The sequence below is a fragment of the Scyliorhinus canicula genome, chromosome 4 (assembly GCF_902713615.1).
Source record: "Scyliorhinus canicula chromosome 4, sScyCan1.1, whole genome shotgun sequence".
Lineage (NCBI taxonomy): Eukaryota > Metazoa > Chordata > Chondrichthyes > Carcharhiniformes > Scyliorhinidae > Scyliorhinus > Scyliorhinus canicula.
In genome coordinates, this window is record NC_052149.1 from 234,585,151 (window position 1) to 234,609,518 (window position 24,368).

Consider the following 24,368-nt stretch of genomic DNA (forward strand, 5'->3'; position numbering starts at 1 on the left):
ACACTTCCCCCTCAGAATGTACCAGCAACGTGAAAAGGTGTCTAAATTTTCCAAAGCCTTTCAACTCTGAACATTACCTATTACTAAACACGACCACTACTTTACAAGTTACACTTCATATTATGTTGAAACATGAATATAGTTCATTTCAGTCCTTCTTTTGCACCTTCTCCGCCGTCTCACATTTCAAAGTCATGATAAACCATCTGCAATCAAGTTTTATTTTCCTGCTACATATATTGTTTTGAAGTTAACTGGTTGTAGCAATGAAATCCACTTGAAGAGTCTTATATTTCGATCCTTAAACTTCTCCAAATATTTTAATTAATTATGGCCTGTATATTTAATTAAATGAATTATTAGCAGCATAAATGTCAAAATGTTGCAATGCCAACACCAACTCAATATCTCCTTCTCGATCTTGAATATTTATTTTGATGACTATTTAGTTTCCATTAAAAATAACCAAATGCTTTTCTATTCTTTTGTCGTCTTCCTTGAAAAGCACAGCACCAACACCCACATCATTGGCATCAATTTCCACCATCAATCGCTTCGCATAATTGGATGTCACCATGACTGGTGCGGTGGTTAGCACAGATTTCAGATTGTTAAACACCTCCTGACATTCTGTCGACTGCCATTTCATGTGTTCTTCAGGTGTTCAGTCAGTGGAGCAAGCACACTGCAAGCATCTGGCACGAATTTCCGGTTGAAACCACTCATGCCCAGAAATCTCAGAACTTCTCTCTTCGTGGATGGTATTGGAAACTCTCCAATTGCTTTCGTTTTCACTTTCCATTGGGCAATCTGACCATCTCCAAATATATGGCCGAAGATTGTGACTTCAGTTTTCAGAACTTCCCTTTTAACCAAGCTTATCATCAATCCAGCCACCTGTAGTCAACAGAATGATCCATTTAAATGTTCCAAATGCTCCTTCCACATTTGACTGAACACCACAAAATCGTCAATAGACACTGCACATTTATTGTGTCCTGAAATGACCTTGTTGGTTAATCTTTGGAATATTGCCGACATAGTCTGAATTCTAAACGGCATAAATTTAAACTGATGAACATCATTTGGCATCATTAAAGTTGACATTTCCTTCGTCCTGTCTGATAAGGGTACTTGCCAGTTTCCAATAGTCGAGTTTGGGGATACAATCCGCTTGTTCCATCTTTTCACACAGTCTTTGAAAGGTGGAATATGATACGAATCTGACTTTGTTACATTTTTTATAGTCCACACACATTTGCTCTGCTTCATTTACATAAGAACATAAGAACTAGGAGCAGGAGTAGGCCATCTGGCCTCTCGAGCCTGCTCCCCCATTCAAGGAGACCATGGCTGATCTTTTGTGGACTCAGCTCCACTTTCCAGCCCGAACAACATAACCCTTAATCCCTTTATTCTTCAAAAAACAATCTATCTTTATCTTAAACACATTTAATGAAGGAGCCTCAGCTGCTTCACTGGGCAAGGAATTACATAGATTCACAACCCTTTGGGTAACAAGTTCCCCCTAAACCCATTCCTAAATCGACTTCCCCTTATTTTGAGGCTATGCCCCCTAGTTCTGCTTTCACCAGCCAGTGGAAACAACGTGCCCGCATCTATCCTATCTATTCCGTTCATAGTTTTATATGTTTCTGTAAGATCCCCCCCTCATCCTTCTAAATTCCAACGAGTACAGTCCCTGTCTACTCAACCTCTCCTCGTAATCCAACCCCTTCAGCTCTGGGATTAACCTAGTGAATCTCCTCTGTACACCCTCCAGCGCCAGTACGTCCTTTCTCAGGTAAGGAGACAAAAACTGAACACAATAATCCAGATGTGGCCTCAATAACACCTTATACAATTGCAGCATAACCTCCCTAGTCTTAAACTCCGTCCCTCTGTCAATGACGAACAAAATACCATTTGCCTACTTAATCACCTGTTGCACCTGCAAACCACATTTTTGCGACTCATGCATGTTTTAATATTTTATCATTTAAATAATAATTCCTTTTGCTGTTATTCCTACGAAAATGGACAACCTCACATTTATCAACATTGTATTCCATCTGTTAGGCCCTAGCCCAAATCCCTCTGCAGACATTCGGTATCATCTGCACTTTTTGCTTTACTACTCATCTTAGTGTCGTCTGCAAACTTGGACTCATTGCCCTTGGTCCCGAACTCCAAATCATCTATGTAAATTGTGAACATTGTGGGCCAAACACTGACCCCTGAGGGACACCACTAGCTACTGATTGTCAACCAGAGCAACACCCATTAATCCCCACTCTTCGCTTTCTATTAATTAACCAATCCTCTATCCATGCTACTACTTTACCCTCAATGCCATGCATCTTTATCTTATGCAGCATCCATTTGGTTTGATACAATCAGAACAGGTGAGCTTGAATTGCTGCAGCTCACTTCAATGATATCATTTTAAGCATACTTTCTAACTCGTTTTGTACTTGTGCGAATTTCCGTGGATTGCACCTGTATGGATGTTTCTTATTGGGTTAGCACTTCCTACATCTACATCCTGTTTAATGAATTTGTACCTCTAACTTTGCTCCGACACGTTTCTGCATGTGACTGTAATAGCTGTTTCAGGTCATTTTGCTTTTCCTCTGGAAGGTAACTCAGTAATTTATCCTAATTTCTTATCACTTCCTCATTGGCCAATCTAATTTGAGGAATGTAGGACTCCTCCACAGCTCTCTTAGCTGGAATAATTCGTAACAGAATGGCCTCCGGAAATCTATTAGACACAACCATTATGATCAACAAATACGGTTTCCACTTTTTGATTTAGGCAGAGGTTCCACTCCATCAAGTGGGACACTGCTAAAATGTTCCTCAAATGCTGGAATGGGTATTGGATGGATGGATTTGTTTATTATCACGTATACCGAGGTACAGTGAAAAGTTTTTTTTTCTGCGAGCAGCTCAAACAGATCATTAAGTACATTTAAAGAAAATAAAATTAAATCAAAACACATTAAAATACATAAATACATTTTAATAATTAAGGATACTGGCTTGATTACAGCTTGACGTTTTCCTTAGACTTGACATTTGTGACACGCACGACAAAATTGAATATAGCCTTGTTGGTCAGGGAAATAAAAATGTTTTTGTATTTTGGCTTGAGTTTATCTTCCTCTCAAATGACCCCACTTGAACCTTATGTGTTACTCACAAAACCTCGTTCATTGTTATAACCCACTATTAATACTATTTAATGAACCTTTGCCCAGTGCTCATCTGCCTGAATATGCAAAGGTACCAATTTTCTCATTAATGCATTATTTCTATCCTGACAACACTCCGGTATACAGTCCGATCTATTTCTCTATATGCTTTCGGAATCAACTGCTTTATTCCTTAATCGGTCTGCTTCCACAAAACTTGCTGAACTAAAGATATCCGCTTCATCTACTAGCTGCTCTTGTTATTTATCAGCTCAGCTCCTCAACCATTTCTTCTGATAAGTGAACCTCAGCTTTCCTATCCTCTTCCTGTCTCAACCTGTGGCTTTGTGATCTTGCCGCCACATAATCAGGACACACCACATGATAAGCTTCTTGAAACAGCTCCCATATTTGGCTTTCCACCAGCTTTTCAATCACAGTACACACCCCTCCCACTTGTGATCCAGCTACGTTATTCCCCAAGATAAATCGTACCATTGAAAAAGCTGTCACTATTACTCCGACCACAACTTGATCACTTTTCACCAGACTCGCTAACCGTCCATTACATCGTGGCACACTACTTATTTCACCAGTAATTCCACATATTAGCACCTTTTCTGGCAATACTCTGCCCGTCCTACGTATTTCTTTATCTCACACCATTGAGGATTGACTTACTCCTGGATCCCTTACAATCTCAATCTGCTTCCTTACTCCACGTTGTACATATGAATAAACCTTAAGTTCAACCATAAACCAAAAATAAAAAACGTGGCACTTGCTTATCCACGAATCTCAGAACAGTCTTTAGACTCATTTGCACCTCTTCTGCTGAAACAACGATTGGCTTCCACGTTGCCAAACCCATGGGCTTATCGTGTTTTTCGGATCGGTCTTCACAGTACTTCTCTTAAGAGAACAACAATGCGACTCGATGTGTCCAACTGTATTTCAGTTAAAAAATATAAGTTTATTTTCTCTCTTCCACTATTACTGGTTCCATTTTAACCTGAAGCAAACTCTGCAGAAGAACTCTTTTGTCCTGCCCCATGTGGATTCCTAATTTCCCCCATTTTCTATCATTTACAGTTTGAAATTGTTTTCGAAAACAGTACCTTGATTTATGAACCTTTTTCAAAAAATGTTTTAATTGAACACTTTTGAATATATAAACACAAATATACAAATAGATACACAGCTCCCACCAACCCCGCCCCCCCCCTCCCTGAAATCCCACCTGTCCGATCATTTGATAATGACCGGTTCCTTGAACTGCATGACAAATGGCTGCCATCCTGTGCAAAACCGCCCAATCGAACCTCAAACATTGACTTTATTTTCTCAAGTTACCAAAACCCCATGAGATCCACCAGCCACATCGAGCAACCTAGTGGAGAAGCTGATCTCCACTCCAGCAGAACCAGCCTGTTAGCAATCAGCGAGGCGATTGCTAAGATATTTGCCGCCGCACCCGTCAGCAGCTCTGACAGTTCCGACATCCTGAAAATTGCTTCTCGTGGATTAGGCTCCAATTCCCTTTGTAATTTCGCAAACATGGCACTGAAGAAGGAACCCCAAAAGTTCGCTAGCTTAGGACACGCCCAGAACACATGTATATGATTCGCTGCGCCCCTCCCACACGACTCACACCTATCATCTACCCCCCTCAAACATCCATCTCATCCGAGGCAGCACGGTGGCGCAGTGGCCGCCACACGGCACCGGGGACCCGAGACCATGCTCGCTCCGGGTCATTCTCCACGTAAAGTTTGAACATTCTCCCCGTGTCTGCGTGGGTCTTATACCCGCAACTCAAAGGTGTGCAGGATAGGTGGATAGGCCATGCTAAATTGCCCCTTAATTGGAATGATAAAAAAAACACTTGACCCCTCGTAGCCCTTGTGAAATGTGCCCGTGCCTTGCACACGACAAGCTGTCATTCACCCTCCGCAGAGCATCACCATCAACTCCCTCCTCCACTTCCCCCCATAGTTCTTTCTCACACTTGGCCTACATCGCTTTCAGCATCACCGTGCCCTCCGCCAGAACCATTCAATAAATTCGGGAAGTGCTCCCCTCTTCCGTCCCCACCAATGACAGCATCATATCCTTTTTTCGAAATTCAATTTCCACCCGGAGAAAGCCCCAAACCGAGTGAACAGTCCCATTATTTACCCCCAACGTGGGAACCGGGTCTGAAATGTACAACGAATGTACGATGTTCGTGGGCAGCACGGTAGCACAGTGGTTAGAACAGTTGCTTCATAGGGCCAGGGTTCCAGCTTCGATTCCTGGCTTGGGTCACCATCTATGCAGAGTCTGCACATTCTCCCTGGATCTGCGTGGGGTTCCTCCGGGTGCTCCAGTTTCCTCCCATAGTCGGAAGACGTGCAGGTGGATTGGCCATGATCAATTGCCCTTGGTGTCCAAAAATGTTAGTTGGGGTTACGGGGTAGGGTGCAGGCATGGGCTTAAGAAGAGTGCTCTTTCCAAGGGCCAGTGCAGACTCGATGGGTAGAAAGGCCCCCTTCTGCACTGTAAATTCTATGATCTCTATGAGCAAAACATGATCAGCATAACGCGACCCCCAATGCCTACCCCCCTCCCTCTCATTAGCCACCTTCCACTTATCCAAACTCATTCCCCAAAACGAATAAGGGCACTTTTCCCTCGTTCCCCAATACAATCGAAATTAATCCGAGCTAACATTATTCATCCGGACAGTGGCCCTTGGTTCCTTGTTCCTTTGATCCATGACACAAACTTAAGCCCTGTGCCGACCCGCTCAGACACCGCAAACAAGTCCCCTCACTGTACCCTTTCAAAAGCCTTCTCAGTATCAGCTCTTGTTCCCCACCCTACCCCCATGGAGTAGTCCGGGGGGCACTGGGCACCCCGATGAGGAGGAGATGATGGGCCCCATGCCTCTGACTCCAGCAGGGGATATGTCGGAACACAGTATCACCTCGGACACCCACGTCCTGTCCCTGGTGCATCTGGTGGGCACCGGGCAGAACAGAGCAGCAACGTGCCACCTGGCACACCCCGGCAGCAGCCGGGCCCATCCAGGCCCGGTCATCCCAGCAGACGCCAGTCAAAGGGAAACATGTCGCAGGGTGTGAATCACTTCAGACCACCTCTAATCATGATGTACCATCTGGTGATCCACCTAGGTATAGGGTTATGGCCCGTAATACCAGTAAAGTAGGCATCAGTTGAGGTGGCACAGGTGCACGGCACAGTTTAGTGATAGGGACGAGGGCACCATTAAAAGCCTGTGCACAATGTTACAACTTGCCTCGGTGATTTGTCAGCAGGGTGTGTGAGGTAGGCTGGTCTCGATGGGCCGCAGAGGGGGTGCGGGCAGCATGGGTGGCGCAGAATGGGGGTCATTGGGAGTGGCTTAGTTCAGCCAGCGCTTACCACTCTTCTGTTGTCCCCATTCCTCTGCCCCCTTCCATCACACCCCCCCATCCCACCGGCGCCACCACAGGAATTTGATGGGATTGTTTGATGAAATGTCCAGCTCGCATGCCGGGTTCACATAGGTGGATGGGGGGAAGCGCTACTCTGGGCAGTAATCAGACGTTGGCAAATGATGCAGGGCACCAGGGCTTATGACAGAGTGGATTCTCACTGCCCTCCATCCCATGGACAATACCAGCTGTTACTGCCAACCGAGGGCCCACACCCCATAGTGCGGCATATATGTATTATGGAGAGCATTGCAGGTGGGGCGGTATTCAGCTGGGGGTGGGGTGGTGGTGTTGTGGGGTTGGAATGCACTACCAGGCCCCTCCCACCCACAGTCGGTGAACCTGGAGGAGATCAGAGCATTCCTGCACGTTGGCCCGGCGCATACATTGTGCAGTCTCCCTTTCCAGCCCAGTCCCCATGTCCTGCCAACCTACACCCTGCCTGCATTGTTCTCGTCAGAAATGGAATGCCATTGATCCTCCTCCTCCATCACGTCTCTCATCTGCTGTGCAATGTTGCAGAGGATGCAGTAGATCCTCCCCCTTCCTCCCCCTCTAGCGCCATACTGGAGGGCCCATCCAGAGCAGTCTAGGCAGCTGAACCACATGTCCAGGATACTGAAACGTCGCTCGATCACGTTCCTGATCGCCGCATGAGCTTCTCTATAGCAGCTCTGTGCCCCACACTATGGCTTCCACACAGGCGGCAGCAGCCACGACTGCAGTGGTAACCCCCGATGCCCCTGAACCAATGCCCCCAGCCGGGCTGTGCCTCGAAGAGGCCGGACATCATCGAATGTGCCAGGAAGAAGGCACTGTGCACACTGCCCGGGTATCAGGCACAATTATGCATGATGTGCCGCTGATGATCACCCACCAGCTGCATGTTCATCGAGTGGAACCCTTTTCTGATTGTGTAGAGTGGCCTGTCATTTTCAGGTGCTGGTAGGGCGCCAAGCATCCCTTTGGTTAGCCATTGGGTCCGGGGCATCTTGGCTGTGTCGGTGAACCCCCTGCCAGGCATCCTGCTTGACTCAGTGCACATTTAAATAGATAAATTGTGCAGAATGTGGATATAGGGTCTGCATGACAGCGTGTTTGCACCCGTGCACCGCGCTCTGTGAGATCCAGGACAGGTCCTCACTCAATGCCAGGAAGGACCCCGTTGCATGAATGTTCAGGGTGACCATCACCTTGATGGCCATTGGGAGCGGCTGACCTCCACCATTGCCCCGCGGTGCCAGGTGCACCATGATCTGGCACATATGTCATGCTGTCCCCCTGCTCAGTTAGAGTCTTCAATGGCACGTCGGCTCTGACAAGTGCTCGACTGACAGACGCTGCCCGTACACACGAGGCCTCATGTGGTGTCTCCTTTGCGGCCTTTCCTCCTATCTTTCTATTTCCACCTCCAACTTCCTCTTATCTATTTCCTTTTGAAAAACCACTCTCTCTATTTTCTCCTGCCGTAGCCACTCTCTCCTTTCCTTGCATTTTCCCCCTATGTTTCGAATGGTTTCATTTGTAATTGAACTCTATCTAATTCTAAAGACTAAGGCTACGTGTCCACCAAATTTAAATGTTGATCTAAAAGCAAATTACATGCTGGAATCTGAAATGTAAAGAGAAAATACTGGGCGACCTCAGCTGGTCTGACAGGCTCTGTGGAGCGAGAAATGAGCTAATGTTTCGAGACTGGATGACTCTTTGTTAACAGGTCATATTGACTCGAAACGTCAGCTCCATTCTGCACAGATGGTACCAGATCTGCTGAGGTTGCCCAGTATGTTCTGTAAATGTTAAACCATTGCTTGTATTATCTACATCTTCCTCACCCCTGGAGGAACGTTTTCCATGGCCTGAGTATTGAGCCAGCCTTAACGTGGGGTCCCTCCCTCATTGTTAGGCCTTAGCTTAACAAACAGAGCAGGCACACAACAACCTTGGATAAGACGGCTTTTATTATCCCAAGCTTGGTTTTGTGTCCGCGAGAGATGGACCTGGATAATACCAAGATCGATCTGCTGAACACTGATATAAACACATCAATTATACGATTTCTAAAAATCAATAGCCCACCCCAGTTGGATTCGATCGAATCACTGAAGCTGTCATGTCCAAACTATCCAATAAAATTGTGACGAACCCATGATTTAACCTCATCCTGTCACGTGTTATTTACCAAGATTCTGTGTCGATTTTAAGTTGTTTTTCCCATCCTAATATCACCGTCAGGTCCTGTCCACCATTTGTCCAGCAAAGGACAGGGTGTCAGAACTGGCTTCCTCTTTTCTTCATGGATTGTTTCAGAGGATATTGGGGGCCACTGATTCAACTTGATTATTCAGTCCACTTTGTAATCTGCTGACCACATATCTCGTATGTCACAAAAACATGGGCAAATTAATGAGCTTAAATCCTATCATGCATTGTGGCCACAGTTTGTAGCCAGAGTTTACATGATTATCACTGCTATGTCCCAAAATACAGGTGCAATGGTTAATAATGATTACTAGCTATACTTTCTATAATTAATCTCAATCTTAACAAACAAACTTATGTAGAACTACTCTGGCGGCATCCCAGCTACTCGGTTTTAAGAGGTCTCATCGCTGGAAACCCCCTACAAGCCCGTCAGGTAAAGACAACTGCAGCTTGACCGCAAAACCCAAACCTTTGGTTTTGCCAGACCTTTTCCATATCCAGGAAGTCATTTGCAACTGAAAGTCATTTCTCGAGTCACTCACCATTTAAACGTCAATACCTGAAGGTCAGCAGCAGTTCCACACAAACACATTGTCTTTAAATTCAACAATCTCAATTCAAACACAGAATTATAATTTTAAATACTGGTGAAGAGACCCCAAATTTATTGCAATCCCGGGTGAGCCCCCAATTGTTTTGCAATTCCAGACAGATCCCAACTTTCATGATGCTTTAATTGCAGCCCTGTATTCAAACTTCCTGCTGCCTTTCAATGCAGGATCTTGCTAAAAATGATTGCAGCACGGGCGGCACGTGGCACAGTGGTTAGCCCGGCTGCCTAAGACGCTGAAACCCGGGTTCGAATCCTGGCCCTGCGTCACTGTCCGTGTGGAGCTTGCACATTCTCCCCGTGTCTGCTTGGGTTTCACCCCCACAACCTAAAGATGTGCAGACAAGGTGGATTGGCTACGCAAAATTGCCCCTTAATTGGAAAAATGATAATTGGGTACTCTAAATTTATTTTTAAAAACATGTTTGCAGCAGTCACATCCTAACCCAGACATTTAACCTGCTCCGGTGCTGAGGACCTGGGTTCAATCCCAGCCCAGGGTCCCTGTGTCTGTGGAGTGTCGACATTCTCCCCGTGTCTGCGTGCATCTCATCCCCATAGCTCAAAGATATGCAGGTTAGGTGGATTGGCCACACTAAATTGTCTCTTAATTTGAAAGAAAATATGGGTACTCTAAACAATGATAATTTGGTGTACTAGTTCGATTGGTGACATTTTATGACGGGGAAGAGAGAAAGACAGGGAGCTACGGATACTGACGCCTGTTCAGGAATCAATCTCAACACATGAAATCTAATACGTATTATGATTTTTAAGAACATTATATCAAGAGATGTTGGGTGTGAAATGTTCACGAACTCAATGCATGCTTTGCCACTTCCCTCTGTTATTAGGGAGAAAAACCAGCAAACTACCAATGTCACATAGTTCTCTGTTTAAGGAGTTTAAGGAATCGAATTTGGGAAGAGGAGCTAACTCAAATAGTAGTGAGAAGGCAAGTGAGAAAAGTAGTAAGATGGGGTAATGATAAACAGGTGTCAACAGGAAACGATAGAAAGTATAGCTCTGCGATTATGTCAACAGATAAGTCTAGAGGTTATAAAAATAATAAAATGATAAAACAAAATACTCTGTATCTTAATTCACCTAGCATCCACACAAACAAGAGATTAACTGATAGTGGAAATAGAAACGAATAAATACTATATGAGAGCCATTACAGAGGCATAGCTACAGGTTGACATAGATTTAGACTTGCATATTGAATAGCAGATGACATATAGCATTGGAAGGTAGGGAAAGGTGGCATGGTGATTCTATCAATTAATGCTGCTATCAGCACAATAGAAACAAATGTCCTAAATTTAGGTGAACAAAATATCGAAGCAGTTTAGTTTGATATTAGGAATCATAAAGGTAAGTCACTTGTGGGAGTGGGGCACATGGCCCGATAGTAACCACATGTCAGGGTGCAATATAATGGAATAAATAGTGAGAGACTGTCAGAATCGTAATCGTGGTGGACTTGAATCTACATATAGAGTAAAAAAGAAACAGATGGCCAAAGGAAGCACAGATGAGGAGAACATAGAATTAGCTCAGGATAGATCCTTGGATCTGCATATTCTGCATTGAACCAACGAGCAGGCTATACTAGCCTTGGTAATGTACAAAGAGATACAGTCGATGAATGGCCTTGTAATTGATAGCACCACGATATAGTAGCCATCATGATCTTATTGAATTTTAAAATTCAGGTTCAGGGAGAGGTATTCAGGTATGTCCAAGACAAGTACTTTAAACATAAATGTGGGCAATTATGAGGGAATGAAAACAGATAGTTAAATTAACCTTGCAAATGAGGTGAAGCGATAGGTCAATCGTGATGCAGTGGCAAACTCTGAACGATGTATTGTAAAATACATGGAATGCACACATTCCGAAGAGAAAGCAAAAAATCCAAGAAGAGGACCGTGCCCAAAACTAGCGTATTTTGGAAAATTTGAAATAAGGCATCAACTATATCAACCGCTGCTTCTTATTACTGGTTAACCAAATATGTTAAATACAGCATCAAACTTAAAGGACAAAAAAAAAATTGTGCAATGTTAGTGGCAGGTGAGAGATTGCGCAGAATATCAAAAACAGCACATAATGACGAACAGATTAACAAGTATAATTGCAATTAATGGGCTAGCATTGGCGCCACATGGAACGCAATCGATTCCAACAAGAAAGTGTGCCAGATTCGCTGGGCCCGGGATTGGCAGTCAGGTGGCTGTCAGGCTGCAGCCGCATATACACAATGCACTCCCCCACACACCATCCCAGTCAACAAGATGGCAGAAAGGCACCCAACTGCGAGGTTCTCTTAAACACAAGTAGGCTAGAGACTCTGCTAGACGCCATGGGAAAGAGGTGATCGACCCTTTACCCCGGGGTGGGAAGGAGGATGCAAGCCACCGCCATTTATTGGGCCAGGACGCAAGTGGCAGAAGTGGACATGTGCCACATCATTCAGACCAGCCAGCATGCCGGAAAAAATAACTGAACATCCTCAGGGCGGCCAGGGTGAGTAGGTAGCACTGTGCCCCTGGCACCACGCCCGTCCCACACGCCGGTAATCCTACTCCCCCCCCCCCCGCCTTGAGGGCAGCAGAACCCCCACCCTGCACCACTTGCCGGCACCCATACCGGCCGGGATGGGCGGGCGCCCTGGCCACTGAAGCCAGAAGGTACCCAACACCTGCGTTGCATGCATCAAACTCTCTAATTACCTGCGTTTTCTCAGTTCCTCCCCCCCCCCCCCCAAGCTCATGAACGTCGGGAGCGGGAGAAGACTTGAGGTGGACTGCCGGACCTGCGGCCCCTCACCGCAGCACCAGCGAGGACACAGGGCATGGTTAGCCGCCCGAACAAAAAGCAGTCGCCCGGGGGGAAGACAACATGTGGGCAGGAAGTGAGAGCCTGCTGAGTTGGGGTTCCCTAAAGTACGTGTATCACCTGCCCACTACCGCTCCGACACGACCCTCAGACCCAGCCCAACACAAAAATCACCCCCACATCCACACCAACCACAAACTACAAACGCATTCCTGCTCAACCATCACCACCCTCCCCAACGCCCCCCCCCCCCCCCGCCCCACCAGCCTCACTCCGTAACCCGGCCCGTGATGCAATCATCTGCCAGGTCTTGTGTCTTGAATGAGCTGCTGGTGATGGAGCAGGCCGCTTTCCTATCCCCAGCACCTGACCCCAGACAGATCTAGAATCCCAGCTGCTGAGCTGCGATGAGGACGAAACTGACACAGACGGAGGCCTTTGACCTGCTTTCCGGGGCATTCCGGAACTCAAGACTGGGGAAGACACTGACTTCCCATCATTGCTGTCTCCAACAACCTCCACCATATTAGAGACATCCAATTTGGTTGGGCACCTGAGTGAATAGGTTGCTGGGCCATTATCTGATGTGCACCACACACATCGTCTGGTACAGCAGGTGGAGGTAGGAACTCCCGAGGGGACGAACGCTCGGATAGCTGACGTCTGGACAGGTCCATTCTAGAATGGACGGTTCCATAAATTGTGGAGATGCAGTCGCAGAGCCAGAGACTGCATGAGGTGCTGTTGGCGAGACTCCAGCACCTTCAGGGGCAGTTGGAGGAGTCCAATCATGTGCAGAAGCAGGCCAATGTGCCAGCCATGCAGGCAACCTGACCAACACCACACACATCCATAGCGGACACCTTGGGGGCGAAGTTTTCAGCCATGGAAGGACGTGTTTTATGCCTAGGGTGGTACGGTAGCACAGTGGTTAGCACTGTTGCTTCACTGCACCAGGGTCCCAGTTCGATTCCCGGCTTGAGTTACTGTCTGTCTCTATACGTTCTCCCAATGTCTGCGCTGGTTTGCTGTGGGTGCTCCAGTTTTGTCCCACAAAGCCAGAATGGCCTTCCATTTCAGCGGAATGTACATTCTGAATTCTCCCTCTGTGTATTCGAACAGGTGCTAGAGCGTGGCGACTGGGGGATTTTCACAGTAACTTAATTGCAGGGTTAATGTAAGCCTGCATGTGAAAATAATACATATTACTGTTATTTTGCGGTGGAAATGGCGAAGGACAGGGCTGTGCTATAACAGGCCAGGCCCCCTGACATGGCGGAAGAACACCTGAACGTGGCCCAGTCAGAGCAGACTATGGTTCAGAACATTGGCGGAATCGCCCAGTTGCTGGTTGCGTGGCACAGATATAGATGAAGGTGGTCCACTCCACCTGGGACACAAGAGCAGCAGCTGGGCCCATGTAGGCCCGGTTGCCCTATAAGACGACCTCCAAAGTGGACCCGGGTCACAGGGAGAGAATCACAGTGGGCTGCCTCCACTCCTGATATGCCATCTGGGGATCCACCGAAGGTGTAGCGTTAGGGGCTGTAAGGCCAGAAAAGTAGACACCAATTACGTTGGCAAGGGTGCAGGACACAATTCAGTGATACAGGCTAGGGCACAAACCTGTATATATGTTTTCACATTAAACATCTGTGCACAATGCTGCAAACTGCCTCGGTGCTCTGTCGGAAAGGTGTGAGGGGCGGGCTGCTCTGCAGAGAGGTCGCAGGTCGAGGAGGGAACATGCAGACATTGAAGGCGGGCTTGCCCAGGGTACACGGTGCAGCCACAGCTTACCGCTCTGGTATCCCCCGCCCCCCCCCCCCCACATTACCCTCCTCCATCACACCAGGGGATCAATGGGACCGTGTGATGCTCGCATGCAGGGATCACCCAGGAGGCCATTGGGAGCTGCTAACCTGGACAGGAGTCAGAAATTATCAAATGATGCGGAGCTCTAGAGCTCATTGCTGGGCTGGTTGTCATTATCCTCCATGCCTTGTACCATACCTGCTGCTGCTGTCAATCATCAGGCTGCACCCCGTAGTGCAGCAGGCATGTATCATCGGGGTTGCACGTGGTGGGTGGCGGGGTTGCTGTGTGGGGGTAGATGCATTGTCTGTGCCACTGTCCATTCCTGCTCCACTACTCGGTAAACTCGGAGGTGATCAAAGCATCCTGCACACGTTGGACTTCAGCATACATACTATGCGGCCTCCTGTGCCTCTCCAGGCACCATGCTCTGTCCATCCTGGCTCTCCCCCTCATCTACATCGTCGGTGAAGGACTGACGTTCATACTCCTCCTCCAGCATGTTGCCTGTCTGCTGCGCGATATTGTGCAGGACACAACAGGCGACAGCGCTCTGGGCGGCCCTCCCTGTCCTATACTGGAGGATCTTGGACAAGTATTTTTCTTCAGTATTTACAAACGAGAAGGGCCATATTGTTGGAGAGGACAGTGTGAAACAGACTGATAAGCTCGAGGAGATACTTGTCAGGAAGGAAGATGTTTTGCGCGTTTTGAAAAACTTGAGGATAGACAAGTCCCCCGGGCCTGACGGGATATATCCAAGGATTCTATGAGAAGCAAGAAATGAAATTTCAGAGCCGTTGGCAATCGCCTTTCCGTCCTCGCTGTTAACAGGGGTGGTACGAGAGGATTGGAGAGTGGCGAATGTCATGCCCCTGTTTAAAAAAGGGAATAGGGATAACCCTGCGAATTACAGGCCAGTTAGTCTTACTTCGGTGGTAGGCAAAGTAATGGAAAGGGTACTGAGGGATAGGAATTCTGAGCATCTGGAAAGACACTGCTTCATTAGGGATAGTCAGAACGGATTTGTGAGGGGTAGGTCTTGCCTTTCAAGACTTATTGACTTCTTTGAGGAGGTGACCAAGCATGTGGATGAAGGTAAAGCAGTGGATGTAGTGTACATGGATTTTAGTAAGGCATTTGATAAGGTTCCCCATTGTAGGCTTGTGCAGAAAGTAAGGAGACATTGGATAGTGGGAAATTTGGCCAGTTGGATAACAAACTGGCTAACCGATAGAAGATAGAGAGTGGTGGTGGATGGCAAATATTCAGCCTGGAGCCCAGTTATCAGTGGCATACCGCAGGGATCAGTTCTGGGTCCTCTGCTGTTTGTGATTTTCATTAACGACTTGCATAAGGGAGTTGAAGGGTGGGTCAGTAAATTTGCAGATGATACGAAGATTGGTGGAGTTGTGGATAGTGAGGAGGGCTGTTGTCGGCTTCAAAGGGACATAGATAGGATGCAGAGCTGGGCTGAGAAGTGGCAGATGGAGTTTAACCCTGGCAAGTGTGAGGTTGTCCATTTTGGAAGGACAAATATGAATGCGGAATACAGGGTTAACGGTAGGGTTCTTGGCAATGTGGAGGAGCAGAGAGATCTTGGGGTCTATGTTCATAGATCTTTGAAAGTTGCCACTCAAGTGGATAGAGCTGTGAAGAAGGCCTATGGTGTGCTAGCGTTCATTAGCAGAGGGATTGAATTTAAGAGCAGTGAGGTGATGATGCAGCTGTACAAAACCATGGTCAGGACACATTTGGAGTACTGTCTGCAGTTCTGGTCGCCTCAGTTTAGGAATGATGTGGAAGCTTTGGAAAAGGTGCAAAGGAGATTTACCAGGATGTTGCCTGGAATGGAGAGTAGGTCATACGACGAAAGGTTGAGGGTGCTAGGCCTTTTCTCATTAGAACGGAGAAGGATGAGGGGCGACTTGATAGAGGTTTATAAGATGATCAGGGGAATAGATAGAGTAGACAGTCAGAGACTGTTTCCCCGGGTGGAACACACCATTACAAGGGGACATAAATTTAAGATAAATGGTGGAAGATATAGAGGGGATGTCAGAGGTAGGTTCTTTACCCAGAGAGTAGTGGGGGCATGGAATGCACTGCCTGTGGAAGTAGTTGAGTCGGAAACGTTAGGGGCCTTCAAGCGGCTATTGGATAGGTACATGGATTAGGTAGAATAATGGAGTGTAGATTAACTTCTTCTTCAGGGCAGCACGGTAGCATTGTGGATAGCACAATTGCTTCACAGCTCCAGGATCCCAAGTTCTATTTCGACTTGGGTCACTGTCTGTGTGGAGTCTGCACATGATCCCCGTGTGTGCGTGGGTTCCCTCCGGGTACTCCGGTTTCCTCCCACAGTCCAAAGATGTGCAGGTTGGGTGGAGTGGCCATGAAAAATTGCCCTTAGAGTCCAAAATTCTATGATTAACGTAGGACAAAAGTTCGGCACAACATCGTGGGCCGATGGGCCTGTTCTGTGCTGTATTTCTCTATCTATCCCTGAAGAGCACTCTAGGCACCTGGGCAACATCTTCAGGATGCTAAATCATTGTTCACTCATGTCACTGATTGCAGTATTGGCATTGCTATAGCGGATCAGCCCATCAGGCTGTTGCCTCTGGATTGTTGGCATCTTCCACAACCGCAGCGGATAAGCCCTGTCGCACAGGAGCCAACCCCTAGCCGTAGGGATGTGCCTCAACGAGACCAGAAACCACTGAGTGTCCCAGGATGATGATGTTGTGCAGACTTAACGGTTGCCGGATGCTGATGTGAATGATGTGCAGCTGGTGGTCACACAACATTTGGATGTTTTTCGACTGGAACCCCTTTCAGTTTGTGAAGATCGGCCTATCATCTGTAGGTGCTCGTAGGGTGACAAGTATCCCTTCAGTCACCCACTGGACATGGGGCATCTCGGCCCGGCCTTCTTGATGGGCTCGGTCCACATTGAAGTGACTGTATTGTGTATTCTGCTAACTGGGTACATAGGGCTTCTATGATGGCACGGATGCACCTGTGTACCGAGCTCTGTGAGATTCCAGATATGTCCCCCAAAAAAGTATTTTTGCTTTTGAACCAGTTATGTGAATTGAGCTATTGAGTATAACTATTGGAAACTGTAATAATAACCAACATTTTACTCTCAGATTATATACTGAAAATTAAAACCATTCAAATATGTTAATTCCTTAAATATAATCGCCAAATGTACCCCGTCTTCCAGTGAGCAAATGCAATCAGACTTTTCAAGACTTTGCCTTGATTGTTCACCCACGTGAAGATCAATGGCCACCAACAAATTGCGTTAATAACGAACAAGTGATATTTAGCAGCAATAAACTAGATGTTACAGGTCAGTCTGTCATGATCACAGTAAGGATTTGCGTCATCGACAGATTTTGAAAAAGTGAAAAATGTTATTGTGAGGGACTTGAGTCTTTTTGCTGCTACATAATGTTATGCCGATTTAAAAAAAGAAGATTACAAAATGTTTGTGTTTTGAAGGGAATTTAAATTCCGCAAATCGTATCCTTCCGTTTCCTTATATTGCAAATAATCACAAGACTTTCTCGCTTTAAGTAAAGTTGACGCAGTTATTGGTTGAGTTTGTTCGTGTCGTTGTCCACCAATAAGAAACGGATACGCTGCTAGGGATCTACCTCGCTCCCTGAACAGGGAAACAGAACAGAAACGAAGAGACGGACGGTGTCTGCGTTTATGCTGTGCGGCCATGATCAGCAAAGCTCTTCAGGTCTAGTTTTTACAATTCTCCGTTTCATATTCCTATTTGGATTTTTTCCCCAAATATTATTGTCGTGGACGTGTAAAAGGCAAGTTAGCTCAATCGATTGGACGATTTATTGCAATTTTGCAGTCCGCCCGAGAACAATGGCGAAACTGAGCAGCGGGGTATCGTTTGTGTTCCTACTTTTTCTGTCGGATCTGATTTCGGGACAAATTCTCTACTCGATTCCCGAGGAACTGGAGCACGGGGCCTTTGCTGGGAACATCGCTGAGGATTTGAGATTAAATATTTTGGAATTATTAGCTCGTAAATTTCGCCTGGTCCACGAAGAAAGGAAACAATACATGGAGGTAAATCTGGAAAATTGTGTTTTATTTGTTCATGAACGGATCGCCAGGGAACACATTTCTAGACAAAGCTCGACCTGTTCCCTTTCTTTGCAATTTCTACTCGACAATACACCCCGCTACCGTGGACATAATAGATGTAAATGATAATTCACCCAGGTTTCGGAATAGCGAATTCCTTCTGCAGATCAGTGAGTCAATTTCGGCAGGTGCGCGATTCCCTGCCGAGAGCTCGCACGACCCGGACATCGGCAGAAATGCAATCAGCACTTACCAGATCAGTCAAAATGAACATTTTGACGTCAGAATTCAGACAATGAATGATGGGAGCAAAATTGCCGAGCTGTTGTTAGAGAAAGCCTTGGACCGTGAACAAGAGTCAAAATTTCATCTTGTACTAACCGCTTTTGACGGCGGCGTACCCACGAGATCTGGCACAATTCGGATTTCGATCAATGTAGTTGACGTCAATGATAACGCGCCGGTATTTGATCAGGAAATTATACAAATCTAGTGTTGCAGAAAACTCTCCCAAAGGGATGCTGGTGGTGAAAGTCCACGCTGCTGATATAGATGAAGCTGACCTATTGATTCACCAGCCATGTTTCTCAGAGTAATCGCGAATTGTTCAACTTAGACCAGGAAACTGGAGCAATTGCAATTCACGGTGTATTAGATTTTGAAGAAGCACGTATTTATGAACTTGATGCAGAAGCTCTGGACAACGCAGCATCTGGCATGGCTGGACATGCAAAAGTTATGGTTGGACTGATAGACACGAATATTAATGTCCCCGAACTGGACGTGACGTTGGTGTCCAACCCGGTGCAGGACGATGCTCCGCCGGGGACTGTGCTAGCTTTAATCACTGTTATGGATGCCGATTCTGGCGAATACGGGAACATACAATGTCACATTCCAGGGAAGTTTCCGTTCAAACTTCAAAAAGCCTTGAGAAACAGCTACAAGATGATTACCAACGATATTTTGAACCGGGAAACGGCCCCGATATACAACATTTCTATTTCATCCTGGGACCAACAAAATCATTTTAGTTTCCGTTTCAGATATAAATGACAACGCGCAGAAGTTCACGTAATCCTCATATAACATATATTTAATGGGGAACAACACATCAGGCGCTTCTATATTTGCTGTTACCGCCTTGGATCCAGATTTAGACCAGAATGGTGATGTTAATTATTCAATCCTGGAGACTCAGAATGAAGACGGATGTGGGTCAGCTTACGTTTCGATCAATTCCAAACATGGGGGCATTTACGCCCTGCGCTCCTTTAACTATAAACAATTGAAACACTTCCAGATCAAAGTTCAAGCCCAGGATTTTGGATCTCCCCCACTGAGCAGCACTGCCATTGTCAATGTTATTATACTGGATCAAAATGACAATGCACCTGCTACTGTTTCACATTTGACCTGGAACAGTTCAGCATCAGTGGACATTGCACCACAATCAGTATACCCAGGATACTTGGTGACAAAGGTAATCGCGACTGATGCAGATTCCGGTCAGAACTCACGGCTTTCCTCTGGGGCTTCTCTCTGGGGAAATCAGAGCAACACAATTTTTAAGGGAGGAGGATATCAGCACAACAAAATTGGTCGTCGTTGTCAAGGATAATGGTCAACCAAGCCTCTCCACTACGGTTACGGTATCATTATCCATTTTGTCTAATGTAACAGAAAATTCGTCTGAACGAACTGAAGATCCTGGAGCATCGACGTATTTTTATCACCTTAATCGTTATCTGATCGTCATATTGGGATCAACATCCTTATTGTTTCTTGTCACCATAATTTTCCTGGTCATGCTGAAGTTTAATCAAGAGGGAAATGTTGATGAAGACCACTGTTGTTACACAAGTCGGAATTCGAACCACGCCTTTAATTGGAGGTCTGCACCAAACGAATCATTTCATAATGCCGAGCCTGTTCAGGTTGAAGGTTATCGATATACAGTGTGTTTGTCACCAGAATCATCGAAAAGTGATTTTCTGTTTCTAAAGCCATGTAATTCTACCTTGCCATTCAATGACTTGAGTGTACGGGACACCAACGCAGGAAAATAAGTTGGAAGCAATTTCCATGCTGGGAATAGAAAATAATTCATTTTGCTGAAAAGCTGTCTACTATTCTTTGCAATCGTGAGTAATATTTCTTTGGTATACAGCTAGATCCTCAAGATTGGTAATTTAAGACCAAAGTAGTCAAATTCCTTCTGTTTGTATGTTCTTACCTTTCAATGATGCTAAATATATATCTGCCTATTTACAAATAGCCCTGAGCAATTCCTACTTAATTAATGTTAGATTTAAATCTGATTAATAACTGTTCCGTTTTTTAAAAAATTGTTAAAGTACATATCAATATGGTCTCTGATATTCCAAACCCACTGCCCTGCTAATGTTGCAGCGCATGTATATGTTCAGGTGGTAAATGTGACAAGAATAATTTCAGGGCGACTGTCACCCTTTCCATAACTAAAATGATTTTTTCCTGGTATCAGGCTGATTTGCATTTGTTGTTATCATTGTACGCACCGGAATATTCACTAATTTTAAGTAAACGTGTCCTCCTGTAAAAGTTACATATTTGTCCCAAGAAAATAATACAATAATTAAACAGAGTACGTCAATGATGAAGACTTTCTGAGCTTTGTGCCAGCTTTTATATAAAAGCAATGGCTTCTTACGGAAGTAATCTAGTTTCATGTTAAGTTGGTTAAATAATATGCCAGTGCAATCCTTTACTAGTCATGTAACAAATAAATTTCCTGTTGAACGTAACTATTGTAATTTGTTCCATCGTCCTTTCAGGTAATGCATCCCATATTATAATACCTGCAAAAACAATTCTCATCAACTTTCTTCTTGATTATTTGTTAATTATTTGGATATGATCTCTTTATCTGGAAACAGATATTTTTTCTTATTATCTTTGCCAAAACCAAACATAATTGTGCATACTTACCTCAAATCCATACGTAACCTTTGCCACTCTAAGGAAGTCATTCCGAGACTTCCACTCCCTGCACGTAATTGACGTCTCTCATTCCTGCTACTATTCAAGGAAATATCTTTTCAATAGTGTAACCTTGTGGACATTAATACTGAACTGTTTTTCTCTGAGTTGGATAGAGTACTAGTCATAACACATCTGACCTGATGGAACCCCGGGACCCGAACTGATCGTGTACATGCCCGCTCGACGATCCTGAAATCGCAACCAAAGCCCTGGACCCCTCCAGATGCAACCACTTACCTTCCACAAGGTCAGACTTCTCTCACCGGATCCAAAGACCACCCAGAAGCAACCGCCAACATAGAAAACGAGTGAACTGAGCCGATCTGCAGGTGAGACAAAAACCACTGAGGTTTCAATTCTGGTCTCTACAGCAAAAACCCAGGAAACGGCCAAGCGATCGAAAACATGCTGAAGGAGCTTAACACTAGATTTATCTCTCAAAGGGAAGTCATATGTGCTCTTTTGTACAGCGACATGGCTCACTCTGCATCACAGGACTGTGCCATCCAACCTGAGGGCTTCACGATTCACCATAGAGACCACAGGCATCCTCGGACAAGGCGAAGGGTGAAGGAGTATGCCTCCTCATCAATTCCTCCTGGTGCTCAGACATGGTGAACCTGGATAACAACTGCTCCCCGGACCTGGAATACCTGACTTTGAATACCCATCCTACCTTCCGTGGGAGTTCAGTTCTGACATCCTCACAGCCGTTTTTATTCCACCCCAGGTAGAAGTGAAGAAGGCGCTTGATGAATTGTACACCGCTATAAACGACTTGGAAATGGAATACCCAGAAGCCCTGTTCACCATGGCCGGAGATTTTAACCAGGCCAACCACAGGAGTGTCCTGCCAATATTACACCAACACATTTAACCCCCAGGTACCCTAACATCCTTGACCACTGCTGCAAACCATCAAAGACGCTACCGCTCCATTCCCCGACCACATTTCTGAAAATTGGACCGCAGGACGGTGCTCCTTCTCCCGGCATACAAGATGAATTGTAAGCGGGAGGATCGGTTTCAGAAGGTTGTGTAATGCTGCTCCGAGGCAATTGAAGAGCTCCTACACGACTTTCTCGAGTCAGTGTACTGATTCTTATTCAAGTACACAGCCGCCAACCTACACGAGTATACCACCACCATCACAGACCTCATCAGCAAATGTGTAGGAGATTGCATTCGAAAGAAGGTAGTGCGTACATTCCCCAACTGAAAACCATGGTTTAACTGGGACATTTACTCCTTACGGAAGTCTATGTCTGAGGTATTCAAGACGGGTGACCCAGACCTACACAAGAAATCTAGGTCCGACCTCTGCAAAGCCATTAGAGACGCCAATAGAAAATAGCAGACTAAGCTAGAGTCCCAGATTAATGACACAAGCTCTCTTAGCAAGTCTTAAACAATACAAGGGGCTGCAAAACAAAGCCGAGTAGAACCTCTGTCAACTGAGCACATATCCCCGATTAAGTCACTGCATTCTATGCTCATTTTGGATAGGAAGGCAACAACCGATGCCACCGGCCCTATAGCTTCAGACACACGGATAGCTCATGTCACAATCTCAGAAGTAAGGCCGGCATTCTCAAAAGTGAAACCACAGAACGTTGACACTCCTGATGGGGTCACTTGTCATGCACTCAGATCCTGCATGGACCAACTTCCAGATGCCTTTGCGGTCATCTTTATCCTCTCCCTACTCTGCTCCGAGTTTCCCATCTGCTTCAAGAACACCACTATAATTCCAGTGCGAAAGACGAACAAGACATCATGACTTAATGACTACCGACCAGTTCCCCTGACGTCTATCATTATGAAGTGCTGCAAGAGGTTAGGCATGAGACACATCAACTCCAACCTTCCAGATAGGCTTGATCCAATGCAATTCGACAACCGGTCTGCAGCAGATGCTATCTCTCTGGCCCTACACTCATATGTGGAGCATCTCGACAACAAGGGAACCTGCGTCAGACTCCTGTTCATTGATTACAGCTCCGACTTCAACACCATTATGCTAACCAAGCTCAGATCCAAACTCTGAAAACTAGGACTCGACTCCTCCCTCTGCAACTGGATTCTCTACTTCCTGAACCACAGCCCACATTCTTTAAGGATAAGCAACGACACCTCCTCCACTATGGTCCTCAATACCAGGGCCCTACACAGCTGCATACATGGCATCGTACTATACTCCCTATATACACATGACTGCGTGGCGAAATCCAGCTCCAATTCCATCTACAAATTTAGAGATTACTCGACCACAGTGGGCCAGATCTGAAACAACTACCAGTCAGCATACAGGAGGGATACAGAGGAACTGGTGGCATGGCGCAATGGCAACTCTTTCTCCCTCCATATGAGCGAAAAAGGAGCTGATAATAAACTTCAGGAAGCGAAATGTCGTCCAGGTCCCTGTTTGTATCAATGGTGCAGAGGTGCAGATGGTGGACAGCTTCAATTTCTAGGTGAAACATGATCAACAATGTGTCCTTGTCCACCCACGTCAATGCTACGACCAATAAACCACAGCAGCGCCTATATCTCCTCAGGAAATTAAGGAAATTCGGCATGTCCACAGGACTCTTACCGATTTCTATAGATGTATCATATAAAGCATCCTATCTGGCTCCATCGCAGCTTGGTATGGAACTTCTTGGCCCAAGACTGTAACAAACTACAGAAAGTCGTGAACACAGCCCAGTCTATCACGGAACACAGCCTCTCATCCATTGACTCTGTCTACACACATCCCGCTGCCTTGGGAAAGCAGTCAGCAAAATAAAAGACCTCTCGCCCGGGCTATTCTCCCTTCTGAAACCTTTCATCGGGCAGGAGATACAAAAGTTTGATAACACACACCAATAGATTCAAAAACTGGGTCTTCCCCGCTGTTACCAGGTTCCTGAATGACCCTCTTAGGATCTGAAGTGATCCTATGGACAGAACTGATCTTTCTACGCACCTTCTATACTATTCTAGCACTATATACCCTATAATCCACCCGCTGCCTATGCTTATGTAGTTTCATTGTGCATTCTCATGTATTTATCGTATGTTCTATGT

General features: G+C 45.8%; 2 protein-coding genes across 3 annotated transcripts in view; both read left to right on the forward strand.

The window, feature by feature from the left end:
- Nucleotides 1–22,173, forward strand: part of LOC119964287 — a 134,596-nt gene extending 112,423 nt beyond the window's left edge. Inside the window, 11 exon segments of the mRNA XM_038793563.1 lie at nucleotides 661–761; nucleotides 4,547–4,740; nucleotides 10,346–10,450; nucleotides 17,383–17,511; nucleotides 18,034–18,361; nucleotides 18,363–18,750; nucleotides 18,752–18,828; nucleotides 18,830–19,288; nucleotides 19,290–19,799; nucleotides 19,801–20,341; nucleotides 22,027–22,173. Of these exon segments, the coding sequence (XP_038649491.1) occupies nucleotides 661–761; nucleotides 4,547–4,740; nucleotides 10,346–10,450; nucleotides 17,383–17,511; nucleotides 18,034–18,361; nucleotides 18,363–18,750; nucleotides 18,752–18,828; nucleotides 18,830–19,288; nucleotides 19,290–19,799; nucleotides 19,801–20,341; nucleotides 22,027–22,173 (2,979 nt within the window).
- The window catches only part of LOC119965483 (protocadherin-10-like), a 48,122-nt gene that overhangs the window by 2,753 nt on the left and 21,001 nt on the right, over nucleotides 1–24,368 (forward strand). The window lies entirely within an intron of this gene.